This window comes from Mustela lutreola, chromosome 4, assembly GCF_030435805.1.
Source record: "Mustela lutreola isolate mMusLut2 chromosome 4, mMusLut2.pri, whole genome shotgun sequence".
Classification (NCBI taxonomy): Eukaryota; Metazoa; Chordata; class Mammalia; order Carnivora; family Mustelidae; genus Mustela; species Mustela lutreola.
In genome coordinates this window covers 699403-713883 of record NC_081293.1, presented here as the reverse complement: position 1 = coordinate 713883, position 14481 = coordinate 699403, and the positions used below count along the sequence as shown (strand labels likewise).

Here is a 14481-nt window from a genome sequence, read left to right as displayed (position 1 = left end):
AGCCCCAGCAAGCAGCAGCGGGAAACCTGTCTGGCCTGCTCGAGCCCTCCCTCCGTCCTCTGCCCGTGCCCCGAGTGCCCCAGGTGACACGCGCAGGGCCCCTGCCTTCTGCGCCGTGGCCCCGCAGCCCTCCTGGAGCAGCCACCGCACCCCCAAGCACAGCTCCCCACTTGCTGATGAAACCAGCTTTGCGTTTGCAAGTGTGCTGGAGGCCGCACCGTGTCCTCGCCCAAAACCCTCAGCGGCAGCGCCCGTCAGCGCGGAGGAGAAGCCGGGGGTCGGGGGTCGCAGGCGCAGAGTCCTGGGCTATCCATGCGCATCCATGGCCTGTGTCCACTCCTGGCCATGTCTGCTTTGGCCGAAGCCACTGGACGGGCCCTGGGGACTGGGGAGCACCTGTGCAGGGGGCAGGCCGCCCGCCGCTCTTCCATCCTGCGCCCGCTGGTGCCGCCGCACGGGCCCGTGGCAGCTGTCCGGGTGGCCCGGCGGTGACTGAAGCCACCTTCCTCTGGGCACTTCCCTGGGTACTAATGAAGCTGGGCGCCGTTCGGAATGTTTACGGACCTTTTGCTATCTTTTGGGACGTTCCCGTCTGTGGGAGCGTCTGTCTTACTCTTATCGAAGGGAGAACAGAACACGTGCTCCGAGAGTCCCTTCGGGGGTTCGCTCATTGTTTAGGTTTTTATTTTAACTGCAGTACGGCTGACACAGTGTTGTACGAGTCTCAGGTGCACAGCATCATGGCCCAACACTTGCACACGTCTCCCGAGCTCAGCACAAGGGCACGCCTCCATCCCGTCACCTAACCGTCCCCCCAACTCCCCGCTGGTGACCATCAGCCCATTCTTTAGAGTTAACAGTCTGTCCCTTGGCTTGTCTTTTTCTGTCGGGTCATTTTGTTTCTAAATTCCACATATGGGTGAAATCCTATGGCATCTGTTTTTCTCTGACTTCCTTTGCTTAGCACAACACTGTCATTGTAAAGGGCGAGATTTCATTCTTATGGCTTAATAATTCTTCACTGCACTCACAGACCCCTCTCCTTTCTCCGTTCATCAGTCAGGGGACCCTTGGGCGGCTTCCATCTCTCGTCTACTGTAAATAATGCTGCTAAAAACATCGAGGTTCGTGTGTCCCTTTGAATTGGTGTTTCTGTATTTCTTGGGTAAATAGCCCGTCGTGCAAGCCCTGGGTCATATGGAAGTGGTATCTGTAGTTCGTCTGCGGGACCTCCACACAGTGTTCCAGAGTGGCCACCAGCTCGCATTCTCATAAACAGTGTAGGTGGGTTCTCTTTCTCCACATCCTCACCGAGTGGGCTGGGATTTTTCTTTGCAGGGTTTTTAATGAAAGATTCAATTTCTTTAACAGATAATAAATTACTCAGATTTTCTGTTCTATCAGTTTTGGTAATTTGTATTTTTTGAGAAATTTCTCGATTCCATCCAGATTGTCCAACTTTGCTGGAGTATGGTTACATAGAACATGTCCTAATGGCTTTGGGAAGTCTGAAGGTGCTCTGTGATGTCTTTTTATCACTGATAGTGGAATTTTGGGTTTTCTTCCTTCCTTTCTTTCTTTTTCTTTCTCTTTCTCCTTTTCAGATCTTCTAAATGTTCATCAATTTCATTAGTCTTCTCTTTGGAGCGCTTCTACCACTGCTGGTGTCCTCTCCCACTTGAATTCCATCATTTCTATTGGGGTTCTTACTACCGTTTATTTTTCTTAGAGGTGTTCTTTTTTTTTTTTTTTTTAAAGATTTTTTTATTTATTTGTCAGAGAGAGAGAGAGAGTGCGAGCACAGGCAGACAGAGAGGCAGGCAGAGGCAGAGGGAGAAGCAGGCTCCCCGCCGAGCAAGGAGCCCGATGTGGGACTCGATCCCAGAACGCTGGGATCATGACCTGAGCCGAAGGCAGCTGCTTAACCCACTGAGCCACCCAGGCGTCCCTCTTAGAGATGTTCTTATTCTAGCTTCTAGAATTCAAAACCCAGATTACTGTTTGTGAGATTTTCTCCCTGTATTCAAGGCTGTATTTTTCCTCTAAGCCCTGCTTTAGATAAGTCTCATAGGTTTTGACATATGATATTTTCATTCTCTAAGTCAGCTTAAAATATTTTCTAAATTTCATTGTGACTTCTCCTTTGACTGATGGATATTGTTTAATTTCAAATTGATTGTATCTTTCAGTTGTTGACTTCTAATTTAATTGCATTGTGGCAGGACGACAAAGGGAACGATTTTCCCTCAGTTGGAGAGTCTTCAGGCTTTGCTATGGCCAGCACTGGTCCATAGAGCACACGCTCCCTGCAAGCTTGGTAAGAAGAGAACCCAGTCATAGTCAGCGCTGTGCTCAGGGGATGTCTCTGTGAATGTCCGGGCAGACCCACATGCAAACAGCTCTCCTACATGTCCCTGCATGCTTACTGATCTATATAGGGTCCGTGGCTTCCACGGGAAGCTGAGGCGGCGTGGATGTCCTGTCCAGCACTCGAATTCCCATCACTTCTGTTTCGTGCCTGTGAAGCTTGATGATGGTACGTACGGACCAAGGACGTGGATTCCCTGCTGACTGATCCTCGGGTCACCTGGCTTTCACCGGATGAGTATCTTCATGACTTAGATACTATTTCTCAGCTTTTCCTTCCGACATTTCTGTGTCCTTACATGTGAAGCAGGTCTCTCTTAAGCGACATATAATTCAATTTTGTTTTTCTTCTCAGCCAACCTGACAATCTTGGTTTTTGACCTATAGGGTTTGGTCGATTTACATTTATTGTAATTCTATATTTATATTTGGGTTCCTAACTGCTTTCTTCCTGCTTTTTTCCTACTGGGACTGTTATGTTTTTATATTCTCTCCCCTCACTCTTTTTGCCTGTCTTTGGGATAATAAAATGCTACCATTTGATTTTTCTCTTTTTACTACCTTACTTACACATTATTCTAGTGGTTATCCTAGGGACCATGACATTCTTCTTTGGCTTACTGTGATCTAATAAAAATGTAACTTTAACCTACCCTAGGAGTGGCAGAACCCATACTTTGTAAGCTCTAATCGTCCTGCTTTTCGCATCGTCTTCCACAAGATAAGCTCAATTCCACAAGGTGTTAAGATGACGGTTTTACACTCTTTGAATTTATTTCCTTGTACGTGTTTGCTCTGTGCTATTCCTAACTGTCTCCTGCACTCACTGTTTCTGCCTGGCCCCTCCCCCAGCTTCTTGCGCTGCAGGCCGCGTGGTGGTCCACACAAAGGACAGCCCGACCCCAAGCATCAGAGGGAGAAGAGCAGCCCTGGAGGAAGGGCTGAGGTCAGACCCTCACAGGTGCGCCCAGAAAAGCAGGGGGGAGTGGGGGATCCCTCAGAGCGCCTGGGCTGCCGTCCTGATCCATTGCATTTCATTGAGGTTTCTCTAAACTCTCCTGCTCACACCTGCTCCTCCAAGCAAAGGAGGATGTGCTAGTGTCCACGGTGTTCTGCTGTGGCTGAAGGAGGTGCATCCCCTCCAGAAGACCCTCAGGGGCCCTGTGCCCCCCTGACCTGCTGCAGGCCTGGGCACTTACAGTCACCAGGGGGCCCTCGAGGAGGTGGAGGTCAGAGAGGGCGAGGGACACCCCCAGAACCACACATCTGGTGAGAGGCCGTGCTGGTGCATGCTATCTTCAGGCTGGTGACGCAGCGATGCCGGAGGGCTGCGTGGCCAGGGCAGACGTGGACAGCTCGCCGCTCACCTTGGAGATGACTTCCAGCCTCTGCTCCACACTCGCATACAAGCTGGTGGACGTCCTCCCCTTCTGCTTCAGCTGGTGCTCGAGATGCAGGAGGGCTGCCAGCTGCGAGCTGCTGGTGTTGGCCGTGGCCGTGGACAGGACGTCCCACATCATCTCTGAAGCCAAGCAGCTCTGAAGAAAACACAGGACGGAGCTAAGAGGCTGAGCCCTGCCAGGGCCTATGGGCGCCCCTGTTGAGGGCGAGGGGAGGAAGGGGTGGCCAGGGGCTGCTCAGCGTCTCCCGGCACCAGCTTCTTGGATGCCGCGCTTCTCCTGGCCACTGGCTGTCACCAGGCCCTGCCCCATTGTGCCCCCGGCACCTGCCCACTTCTCTGCTCTGAGCCTCAAGAGCATGAGGCTTGGTGGACCCACAGGATGTCAGTACGAGGGGACCCTCTGAAGCATAGGGGGCCTTCCCTACTTCCTCCAGAGGGTCCTCTTCCAGCTGAGCGCCACGCTCCCAAGGCAGAGAGACTGGCCGCGGCCCAGGGGCCAGCCCACCCGTAGGAGCGAGTGCCGGGTGCTCCGGGAACGCCCCCTTCCCAGGCGGCCAAGAAAGGCCTTAGGCGGGGTGCCGAGCAGACCATACCTGAGACAGCGCCAGGAACTGGCAGGTGGCCGCGGGGTCCAGGGTGCCGGTACACTCCACCATCTCCAGGCTGGCAGCAGCGGCAACATCCAGGAGGCGGCTGGCCAGGGCGACCTGCAGGCACTGCAGCAGCAGCTCGGAGGCCTGGGCCAGGAACCTCTGGGCCAGCACCATCTTCTTCTGTGGGGGTGCAGGGCTCGGGCTCAGGGGGGCTCTGCGGACCCGGAATCCTGGGGTGGGGGTGAGTGGCCATACCTGCTGGTCTGAGCACTTCCTACTGTGCTCCTCGTAGTGACTCCTGCCGGCCCCATCCTCGGGGATGGTCTCCAGATGCTTAAGGCCGCTCAGCTCAGCAGTGGCCTATGGAGAAGTACCTCCTGTCAGCCCGCGCCCGTCCCACCGCCCAGCCTGGGTGCGCCTGCCGCACGTGGGGCATCTCTGTGGGACCTCTCGGTGAGGTGTGCTGCTGGGAGCGGTCGGGCCTCTTGCCAACCGGGTTGACCCCCAAGGCCCTGGCCCAGGATCCCCGACGGCTGGCAGGTGCAGCGTGTGTGGGGAAGCAACTCTAGAGAAGCAAGTCCGAGTGTCCCTGGTCTCAGAACAATCGAATTCTGTGCTTACTTTCCTCGGTCCTTCAAAATCACCTCCCCAAGTACAGGCAGCGGCCAGTACCGTGCAGCCCGGACTGAGCACGTCAGGTGCCCGCCCGCCCCAGGGACCGCAGGACCAGCCACGCAGATGAGGTTTTCCGGAGTGCCAGGGGACTCTGCCAGGGGGCGGCAGCAGGCACAGGGGAGCCCCTGGGTCTGTGCAGTCACGGCCGGGAGCAGCAGGGTTTAAGAGCCTGGCTGGGGGACGGGGCCGGGGCTGCAGGGCCACGCTTCTTGGAAGCTGCTTGCGTGTGTTTCCCTGATGGCCTCTGAGACGGAGCGTTGCCAGTGCCATTCCGTAGGCAAGGACCCCAGCCCCGAGGGGAGGGGGCTGCCGGCATCGCTGGCTGACGCCCACCTGCTCGGAGCCGCCTGTGCAGGTGCTCAAGGGACAGAGACGGAGGGAGGGGCCGGAGCTCCATCATGTCACCCGCGTGTGGGCCCAGTCCCAGGTCCTGGGATCCAGACCGGTGAGGCATCAGGACCGGCGCTCACACAGGAGTGTGGGGCCCTGCTGCTCGGGGCTGGGGTCTTCCTAAAAGAGCAGAGTCCAGGGGGACGAGCCTGACTTTGCCTCTGAGCAGAAGGATACATTTAGGACGGTGGCCAGCAGGGTCTATAGCCCGCGGCAGCAGCTGTCCCCAGGCCTCCTTCCTGGCTGCGGTGCTGCCCCGCGACCACCAGGCCTGCCTGGGCAGCCTTGCAGGGGGCTCCGGAGAAGCAGGGGACACCAGACGCTGTGGGTGGTGGAAGGGGGCTTGGGGTCCCCTGCGGCACATGAGGAGGGGGCTTCTCCGCTCCCAGCACTGAGGCAGACCCCAGACCCCTGGAGGAAAGCTGCCGAGATGCAGACGGGACACCCGCACTGGGGGCTGGGGCGTCCCGCCCTTGGACTCGGTATGTGCTTGCTCCCCCTTCTCTCCAGAGTCCGTCCCCAGAAGTCCGTGTTTCTTTCCCACCCGCTGGTCACGCCGGACAGACTACTCGCCTGGTCCTTGCTTTTCCAGGCCACATGACCCTTCTCAGTCAGGGGCAGGTCGAGGCCTGTCTCCGATCGCCCTCCCTCCCGAGGGGCTGCGGGTGAGCACGTACCGACGGGCTGTCCTCCCAGTGGCAGGTGGGGTGCTCGGGGTCCGTGTGCACAGCCAGCAGGCGGAGGGCCTTCCCCGCCAGGCCCAGGACCTGCGCCCGGATCTGCACGCAGCCGGCGGACAGCGAGTGCAGGCTCCCCAGCTGCGCCAGCGCCGCGTGGGCTAGGGTCCGCCGTAGCGTGAACCACTTCTGTGGGGACAGGAGCGCCTTGGCGTTGCCCTGAACAACAGCAGAGGCTCCCCGACACCCCGACCTTCCCCACCACCGCGTCCCGTCCCTGAGCCCCCGGTCTGACACCCCCAGGAGGGGCGACGTCCCGGGTGAGAAATGCACCCTCTGGCCTCTGCAGGAGTGGAGGAGGGCGGCCTCCAGGGCTGAGGCGTTGGGGAGTCACTAAAATCCGCTTAGAGAACCTTGGCTTGGGACTCACTGACAAATAGATAAGCTCATGTCGAGTTCAATTTTAGGGCCAACTTTGATGTATTTACGGTTACATCAAGTTGCTCTGGTGCACAGTGTGTGAAGTCGGAGAAAGTGTCCGAAATGGCAGGATGCTCCCTTCAGAGATGTTTAACCTCAACTTCTTTAAGGAACGAACTCACCCCTGCTGAGCCCTTCCTTGTGCGGAAATAATCGGCCCAAGCGCATGCCCGGGGAGGAGAGGGCAATGCGCCCGCGACATCCCCCAGGAGCCCCCCAAGGCCATCCGACCAGGGGGTGGGGGGCCGGGAGCCCCGGGGGCTGAGGACACAGCCGCGGTCAGAGGGCTCCACCCCCGCCACCCCCTGGTCAGTCCTGCCGTGCCCCCCACGCCCCCGGTGCCCCGCAGGCAGGACCCAGAGCCCTGGGCCACGGGCTCTCAGGTCGGTTACCAGGTCCACGGAGGTGACGTCGCTCAGGCTGTGCAGGTAGTCGGCCAGCAGCCTGTCCGCCGAGCCCTGCCCCCGCCGCCGGGCCTGCGCCTCCGCCCACATGAGCTGCAGCAGGTCCAGGGACGCCTCGGCCAGGTGGAGCCGCAGCCGCGCCAGCTTCCTCGTCAGGGGCGTGCTGAGGCTCTGCAGCCGGGTGGGCCGGACACACGCGGTCAGAGCGCCACGGGGAAGGCCATGCCCGTGTCCCTGTGCCCCACACCCTCACGCCCCCTTTCTAGCTGGTCCCTCCCGCCCACACAGCCCAGGGCCACACTCCACCACACGAGCCGGTTCACAGGTTCTAGGGTCCACACGGGGACCGTCCCGCAACGCGTGCTTCCTCTGGTTGATGCCGCTCACAAGACGACTCGGACCCTCCCATGCTGCTGCCGCGCTCACACCTGTCCACGGACACATGTCCATGGACACGGGGCACCTGTAGTCCAGGAGGGCCCAGCGTGAGCACCCACTCACACGCGGGGCCGCTGTAAACCCAACGGCTGTGAACACGTGTGCACGGGCTTCTGCGAGGACGTGCGCTTTCACCTTCCGCAGGCAAACTCCTGGGTGTGGGGTGCCGGCTCCTCCGGGGCCCTGTTTAACGGCCAAGCTGCTGTCCGTGCTTCAGACCCCGAGAGTTCAGTCCTTCTGTGTCCTTGCTAACCCCTGCCATGCCGGCCTTCTAAGCTGCAGGCGTTTTAGGCGGTGTGCGGTGGTTTCCCTGACTCACCAGTGAGTTCACCATCCCCTCATTCTTCATCAGCCACATGTCCTCTTTGGAGAAATGTCTGCTCAACTCTTTGCCCACTTTTTATGGGGGTGTTTCTCTTAGTACTAAGTTTTAAGAGGGTTTTATATTCTGGATACAAGACCTTGTCCATCACATGGTTTGCAAATATTTTCTACAGGCTCGTGCCTGGTCTTGGCACCCCCTGAATAGTGTCTTTTGAAGAGCGGGTCTCAGTTTGTCTCCCGAGAGCTGCGTGTAAGGAATCTTTGCTGAACACAAGGTCCCCGAGGTGTGTTTTCCTCCAGAAGCAGTCTCAGCTCTCACCTTCAGATCTCCCGTCCTCTTGGGCTGAATCTGGCGTCTGGTGTGAGGAATGCACTGAAGCTGTCTGGGTTTCCAGAGGCTCCAGCACCACTGCCATACACAGTGGCCTGTCTTCACTGAACTGCCTTTGCTCTTTTGTTGAAAGCGATCTTCTATTTCCGGATTCACTGTTATGTGCCACTGCTCTGCTCGTCTTACTTATACACTAAAACCACACGGCTTTGGTTCCTGTCACTTTATAATAAATCTTACAATCAGGTAGTGTTAGATCTCCAAGTCAGTCTTTCTTAAGTTCTGTTTGCTGTGCTACATCTTTTGCAGTTTCAAATGAATTAAAATTTTTTTTTTCAAATTTTTATGAAAAGCCTGCAGCTTCTTGGTCAGGATTACAGCAAGTCTTCTGGTCCATGAACATGGTATACCTCGCTACCTACTTAAGTCTTCTTCTCTCAGTGATGTTTTCTAGTTCTCAGGGCTAAATTTTCCCTTTTTTGGTCAAATTTCATTTTTATGCTATCCAGTGGTTTTGTTTTTGAATTTTTAATACCTGATCAATTGTTGTGAGTATATAGAAATATAAAATTAATTTTTTATATTGTTCTCGTGTCCTAAGCTTTACGTTACCATTTTTGTAGATTGCATGAGAGTCTTTCTTCTTTTTCTTTTCTAAGAGCGCTCAAGTGTGCGAGCAGGTAGGGCAGGGGCAGTGGGAGAAGAAAAGAGAATCTATTTTTTTTAAAGACTTTTTTTGTTTATTTGACAGACAGACATCACAAGTAGGCAGAGAGGCAGGCAGAGAGAGCAGAGGAAGCAGCTCACTGCTGAGCAGAGAGCCCAATGCAGGGCTCGATCCCAGGATCCTGGGATCATGACCTGAGCCGAAGGCAGAGGCTTTAACCCACTGAGCCACCCAGGCACCCCAGAAAAGAGAATCTTAAATAGGCTTCTCACCCAGCATGGAGCCCAACTCAGGGCTCCATCTCATGACCCTGCGATCAGGATCAGAGCTGAAAATCAAGAGTCGGACGCTCAGCCAACTAAGCCACCCAGGTGCCCCTGCATGAGATTTTCTACACAGATGATCATGCCCTCTGTACACAAAGACAGTTTTACTTCTTCCTTTCTAGACTGGGCATTTTTGGTTTCTTCCTCTTACTTACTGAGTTGACTACAACCCAAGTACAATTCAGAATGAAGGTGGGGGAAGGGGCCATCTTAGTGCTTTGCTTTCCCCACTAAGTGTGATGTGAGTCCTAGAGTTTCCACAGATGCAGTCTATCAGCTGGGAGAGCTTTCCTTCTGGTAATAGTTTGCTGAGAGTCTTCCCCACCCAATCAGGAATGAGTGTTGGGTTTTGTCTACTGAGGTGATCATATTTTTAAGGTGATTTTTAAGAAAATATGGTGAGCCAAATTGATTGATTTTTGAAAGTTACAACAATCCCAGGATAACCCCAACTTGGCATTGATGTGTTATCTTTTCTACATATTTTTTACATATTTTTACATACTTTCCATATTATTCTTTTTTACATATTATTGGATTTAATTCGCTGAAGTTTTATTTAGAACTTCTGCATCTGTGCTCATGAATCTGTAGGTTTTGTTTTGGTATCACAGTCATGCTAGCCTTACAGATGGGGATGGGTTCTCTCCTTCTCAATTTTCTAGAAAACTCTGTGTTGAATTGGTGTTATGTTCTCCTTAAATGTTTGCTAGGAATCACCAGTAAAACAGTCTGGCTCTGATGTTTTCTTTGTAGAAAGACTTACTAAAAATTCCATTTCTTTAACAGATGAAGGGCTGTTCAGGTAATCTATTTCTTTTTGAATGAGTTTTGGTTGTTTGTGTCCGTCGAGGAATTGTTCTATATCATCACAAAGTTGCTCAGAATATTCCCTTTTATCCTTTTAATACGCGTAGGCTCCCTGGTGATGCTACAACACTTATTTCAGATACTGAGCATTTATGTCCTTTTCTTCCCCCTGATCAGTCTGGACAGAAGTGTAGGAACTTTTTTATCTCAAATAACAACCTGTGGTTTTATTGATTTTACCTTTTATTTTTATGTCTCTGATTTCACTGATCGCTGCTTAGATCTTCAGTCCCCTTTTTTCTGCTCATTTGCATTTGGCTCTTCTCTTTCCTTACAATGAAGGCTAAGGTTGTTAGTCTGGGATCTTCTTTCGTCGTGTGGTTATACAGCACTACAAATTTTCCCCTAAGCACTGCAATTAGAGACGTCATGAAATTTCTGAGTTTTTTTCCGCCTTCAGTTCAGAAATACTTTCGCTTTTGATTTGTTCTCTGGCTCATAGTTATTCTGATGGACGCTATTTACTTTCCAAATATTTGGGTATTTCAGCCATAGCTTTCTGGTGTTTTTAATTGAGGTAAAATTCATATGACATAAAACCACCGTTTGGAAGTGTACAATGCAGTGGCCCTTAGTGCTCTCACCGCCTTGTGCAGCCTCACCCTCATGGTTCGTCCTCCCAAAAGGGAACCCCCACCCCACTCAACAGCCTTGTCTTCAGCCCCTCCCCGGCCCCTCCCCGGCCCCTCCCCGACAACCACTAATCAGCTTTCTGTATCTATGGACTTAAATCTTTTCTTATGTTGCTTTTCGATCTCTACTTTAATCGCATCCTGGTCTTGACCCACACACTGTTCTCAAGAGTGACTTCTGACTCACTTGTACCCTTGTCCTGCCCTGTTCTCGTCCTTGAATTCTGACATCCGCGCCGGTTCCCGGTCCGTCCGGACGGACTGTTCCGCATGTTGGGAAGCGTATTTTCCCTGCTTTCTGGCGTGGTGCTTCTCACTGGTTGCCAGACATTGCGTGTCCTCGTCTTCTGTTAGGCACACTTGAGAAGCTGGTTTGCCTTCGCTCCGGGACAGCCGTCGGCAGACACTGTGGCCCTCCCGGGTCTCCGTGCAGCTGACCCAGGGCGGAGCTCGTCCTGGACCGATCACCCCCAGCTGAGACAAGACCTTCCGTCTCCTTGGCGCAGTGCCTGGGGTCACGAGGTTGTCCCGTCTGGCTGGCGGGAGCAGGTGCTGCTCCAAGCCTGCGTGGGGGCCCACCACCTTCCTGAGGGCCCCCTGCTTCCGTGGTGAGGGCAGGCCGGGGTGGGGCCACCTGTGCTCAGGGACGGCGCTGCCCATGTGGGCATCTAGCGTGTTGAAAATCTGTTTCACATTTTTGTCTACTCGGAAGGGAGTAGACATTTTTGTTATTTCGGAAGGGAGGGCGAATCTTGCTGCGATGCTGCGTCCCGGCCAGACTGCAAGGAGGCAGGCTGCCTTTTAGGGCAAGTGCGGGGGTATCTGTGTGCGCCGAGGGGTGCTCAGGGCTCCGGGGAGGGACCGGGACCCAGACTCACCTCCTGGGAGGACAGTAAGCCCCGCACGCTGAGAAACAGCGCCTCTGCCTCGGCCACGGCGCTCTGGACCAAGTCGTAGGCCTCCAGGTGATACGCCGTCCTCCGGTCTTCCTCTCTCTCGTGCCGGGCGCATAATCTTTAGAAGATGGAAGAGTGGGTTTGGAGCCAGAACCTTCAGCATTATTCCATCAACACTAACAAACTGCAGTGTCTGATTTTAAATAATTATATCGTATCTTTATGAGTACTTCAAATTTTATGACTGGATGTTCTATATGTAAAGATATCGTCACTGTATCTTGGCCCCAAAATGCGTATGCACTTTATTCTATTTTTGTAAAATTAAATCTATCCAACGAACCAACGCCAGGACGTAAATTGTGCTGATTTAACTGCCTTGTTTTCCTCTCCGTGCCTTCCTGCATTTTTTAAAGTTCGACAAGGACCCCATATCGATTCTGTAATCACAGGATCAACGTTACACCCCATATGTCCAGGTGGCTTTTTCCTCATAAAGGCTGTTTTTAACACCTTTGACACAAGATTTGCTTGTTGCGCTTCGAAATGCCTGTGCGCACCCCAAGCAGGTGGGCAGCCCGGGGCCGGGGGGCCGGAGGGGAGTTGGGAGACGGGCCGTGCGCTGAGGCTCGGCCTCCTTCCTCTGTCTCTGGGTCAGCCCCTGCCCTCGAAGCCAGTGGGGACTTCGAGAGGTCGCACGGGGGAGGCTGACGCGGGCTGCTGCCGGGCCAGCGAGGGCGAGCATGTCCAGGGGCACACGGGGCCGATGTGTGTGTGCCTGTGAGTGACCACAGGTAATGGGCACACATGGGTGTGATGTGTGTCTGCGCGAGCGTGAGCAGAGTGTGAATGAGGTGGGGGTGGGTGTGTGGAGCTCGCTGTGTCTGCTGAGACGCCGCGGGGGGCGGTGGAGGGGACACCGAGGGGGCGGGACAAGAGTGTGGACGCCCCCACCCCCCATGCCGCTGTCCTGGAGGGATGTGCAGCCGGCCCCAGGGCCAGGAGGACGCTCTGCTAGGACACAAGGGGGCTGGGGAGTCCTGAGCCAGGAGGAGAGCCCGGCACGGGGTCAGGCCATGGGACAGGGGGGCAGGGGCTCAGGGACAGACCCCAGCCCCCCACCCCAGAGGCCCCCGCACCTCTTTATCTTTGCGCGCTCTAGTTTTATGTCCACACACTTCTCTTTGTAGCCGCAGGCGGTCAGCTTTTTCTCAATCTCCGTCAAACGATCGTGCAGCTCGGTCAGCAGGAGCAAGCATTCGGGAGGCTCACAGCCAGCGAGGTCCTCGACGGCCCTGACCCGGAGGCTCACACATCTGTGGGCGGCAGGACCGTCCCACGTGGCCACCGCGGTCCGGCCTGCGTCACCCCGACACGGAGCGCGCTGCCCATGGACCAGAAAGCACGCGGGCCACGTGCTTCCACCACGAGACTGTCCTGCCCCGGCACCGTCCTCCTGTGGCGCAGGCGCAGATCCCACGCGGGAACCCGGGGTGACGTGCGGGTGCCACCGGCCGGAGCCCCGGGAGCCCGAGCCCCTCCGACGGAGAACCCAGAACTGAGCAAACACAAGGTGGAAACAAGGGGAAACCGTGAAGACAGCCTCGGCCACTACTTCGTTAAGGTCAGCGGGAGGCGATGCACAAGTCTGACCGCGGGGAAGGTGGGCCTGGGCATGGGCGGGGACAGACCTGTGACAAAGACTGTGACGTCACAGGAAAAGAGTCCAGAAACAGACACACCAACACGACCCAAAACCCAGAGTTCGCAATTTTCTGGAAGAATACAAAGTGCCACAAAGAGGCCAAACATCCGAAGGACCCCTAAGCCCGGGAGGCAAGTGTCGGTCTCCGAAGCTCTTTACCCAAAGCGCCTGCCACTGACCCAGACAGGACAGACCCCACGGAGGCACATGCTCGCGGGACGAAGGTCACACCATCACGGGGGGCGGGGGAGGAGAAAACCCCGCGGCCAGGCCCCTGCTGGGGCTGTGCCTGCCCCTCACCCCACGGGGGTCCACGCGCACCTGGGGGAGCTCAGACGTGTCCCCAGAGAATGTAGGAACCAAATGAGCCACCTGCGTCCTTGTCCCGAGAAAAAGGCACGTTGGAAAGGAAAAGACACTGTCTCCGGGAGCCAGAAGGCTGAAGGTCAGGCTCTAGCGACCTCCCCGGGCCCCTGCCCCCCGGGGCCATGGGCTGTGGACAAGGGTCCCCAGGTGGAAGGCTCCGCTTCGGAGAAGGCCAGCTGGGTCAGGGGTGTTGTGTGACTCTCTGCACCTCAGAGGTCTGGGAAGTCGCGTGAGGACAGGCAGCCCCGACCTCGTGTGAATTCAGTTTTCCTCGCAGAGAACTACCTGGCTTCCAGGTCTGTGCTCATAAACTCCAGGACGGGCGCTCGGTTCGGTCTCTCCCTCTGCAGGTCCCTGAAGACGTCGATGAGTCTCTGGAACTCCTGGCAGGCCTGAGGAGGATGGCGACGTCCGCGGGTGGCTCCGGGCCAGGGGGACCCACCCCCCCCCCCCCACGAGCGCCCGGCGGCCCTACCGTCACTTTGCCGCCTTCGCCTCCCTTGGCCAGGAGCGCGTCTGCCAGGGTCAGCGCGGAACTGTGCCAGAACTCCTCGTCCCCGCCCAGGCGCCGGGCCTTCTCCACCAGCTTCAGGGCGCGCGCGTGGTTTCTCTCCTTGTTCGCCAGCTGCGCTAGAAGGTGCAGGCACTTGGCTTCCGCGCAAGGGTCACCAAGCTCCTGAAACAGACACGTGTGAGCAGAGTCGGCGGGAGCCGGACGGCGTGACCGCAGCTCCTGGCACCAGGCCTCGCCCCACACAGTGGCCACTGGGCGGCTCCCTCTGAAGGGCCCGGGGCTGGGGGGGCTTGAGGCCTGTGCATGTGCTAATGTCCACTTCCAGGGTCCCCGAGCCCTGCCTTGGCAGCAGTCCCCAGTGCGCTCCTAGACGCTGGCCACAGACGGCGGACATTTGCACCCACGCCAGCCGTGGCTGCCTCAT

The 14481-nt window shown here is 56.0% G+C and overlaps 1 protein-coding gene across 5 annotated transcripts in view; it reads right to left on the bottom strand.

Annotated features, from left to right (window-relative positions):
- Positions 1-14481, bottom strand: part of CFAP46 (cilia and flagella associated protein 46) — an 89003-nt gene that overhangs the window by 14218 nt on the left and 60304 nt on the right. For 4 of the 5 annotated variants that reach the window (XM_059172765.1, XM_059172762.1, XM_059172763.1 and 1 more), the window contains exons 36-44: positions 14019-14219; positions 13829-13935; positions 12612-12788; positions 11455-11590; positions 6977-7159; positions 6105-6293; positions 4618-4722; positions 4363-4542; positions 3735-3905 (exon numbers count right to left, since the gene is read on the bottom strand). In XM_059172765.1, coding sequence (XP_059028748.1) covers positions 3735-3905; positions 4363-4542; positions 4618-4722; positions 6105-6293; positions 6977-7159; positions 11455-11590; positions 12612-12788; positions 13829-13935; positions 14019-14219 — 1449 coding nt within the window. The remainder of the gene's footprint in view (positions 1-3734; positions 3906-4362; positions 4543-4617; positions 4723-6104; positions 6294-6976; positions 7160-11454; positions 11591-12611; positions 12789-13828; positions 13936-14018; positions 14220-14481) is intronic. The other variant, XM_059172764.1, reaches the window with a different exon arrangement.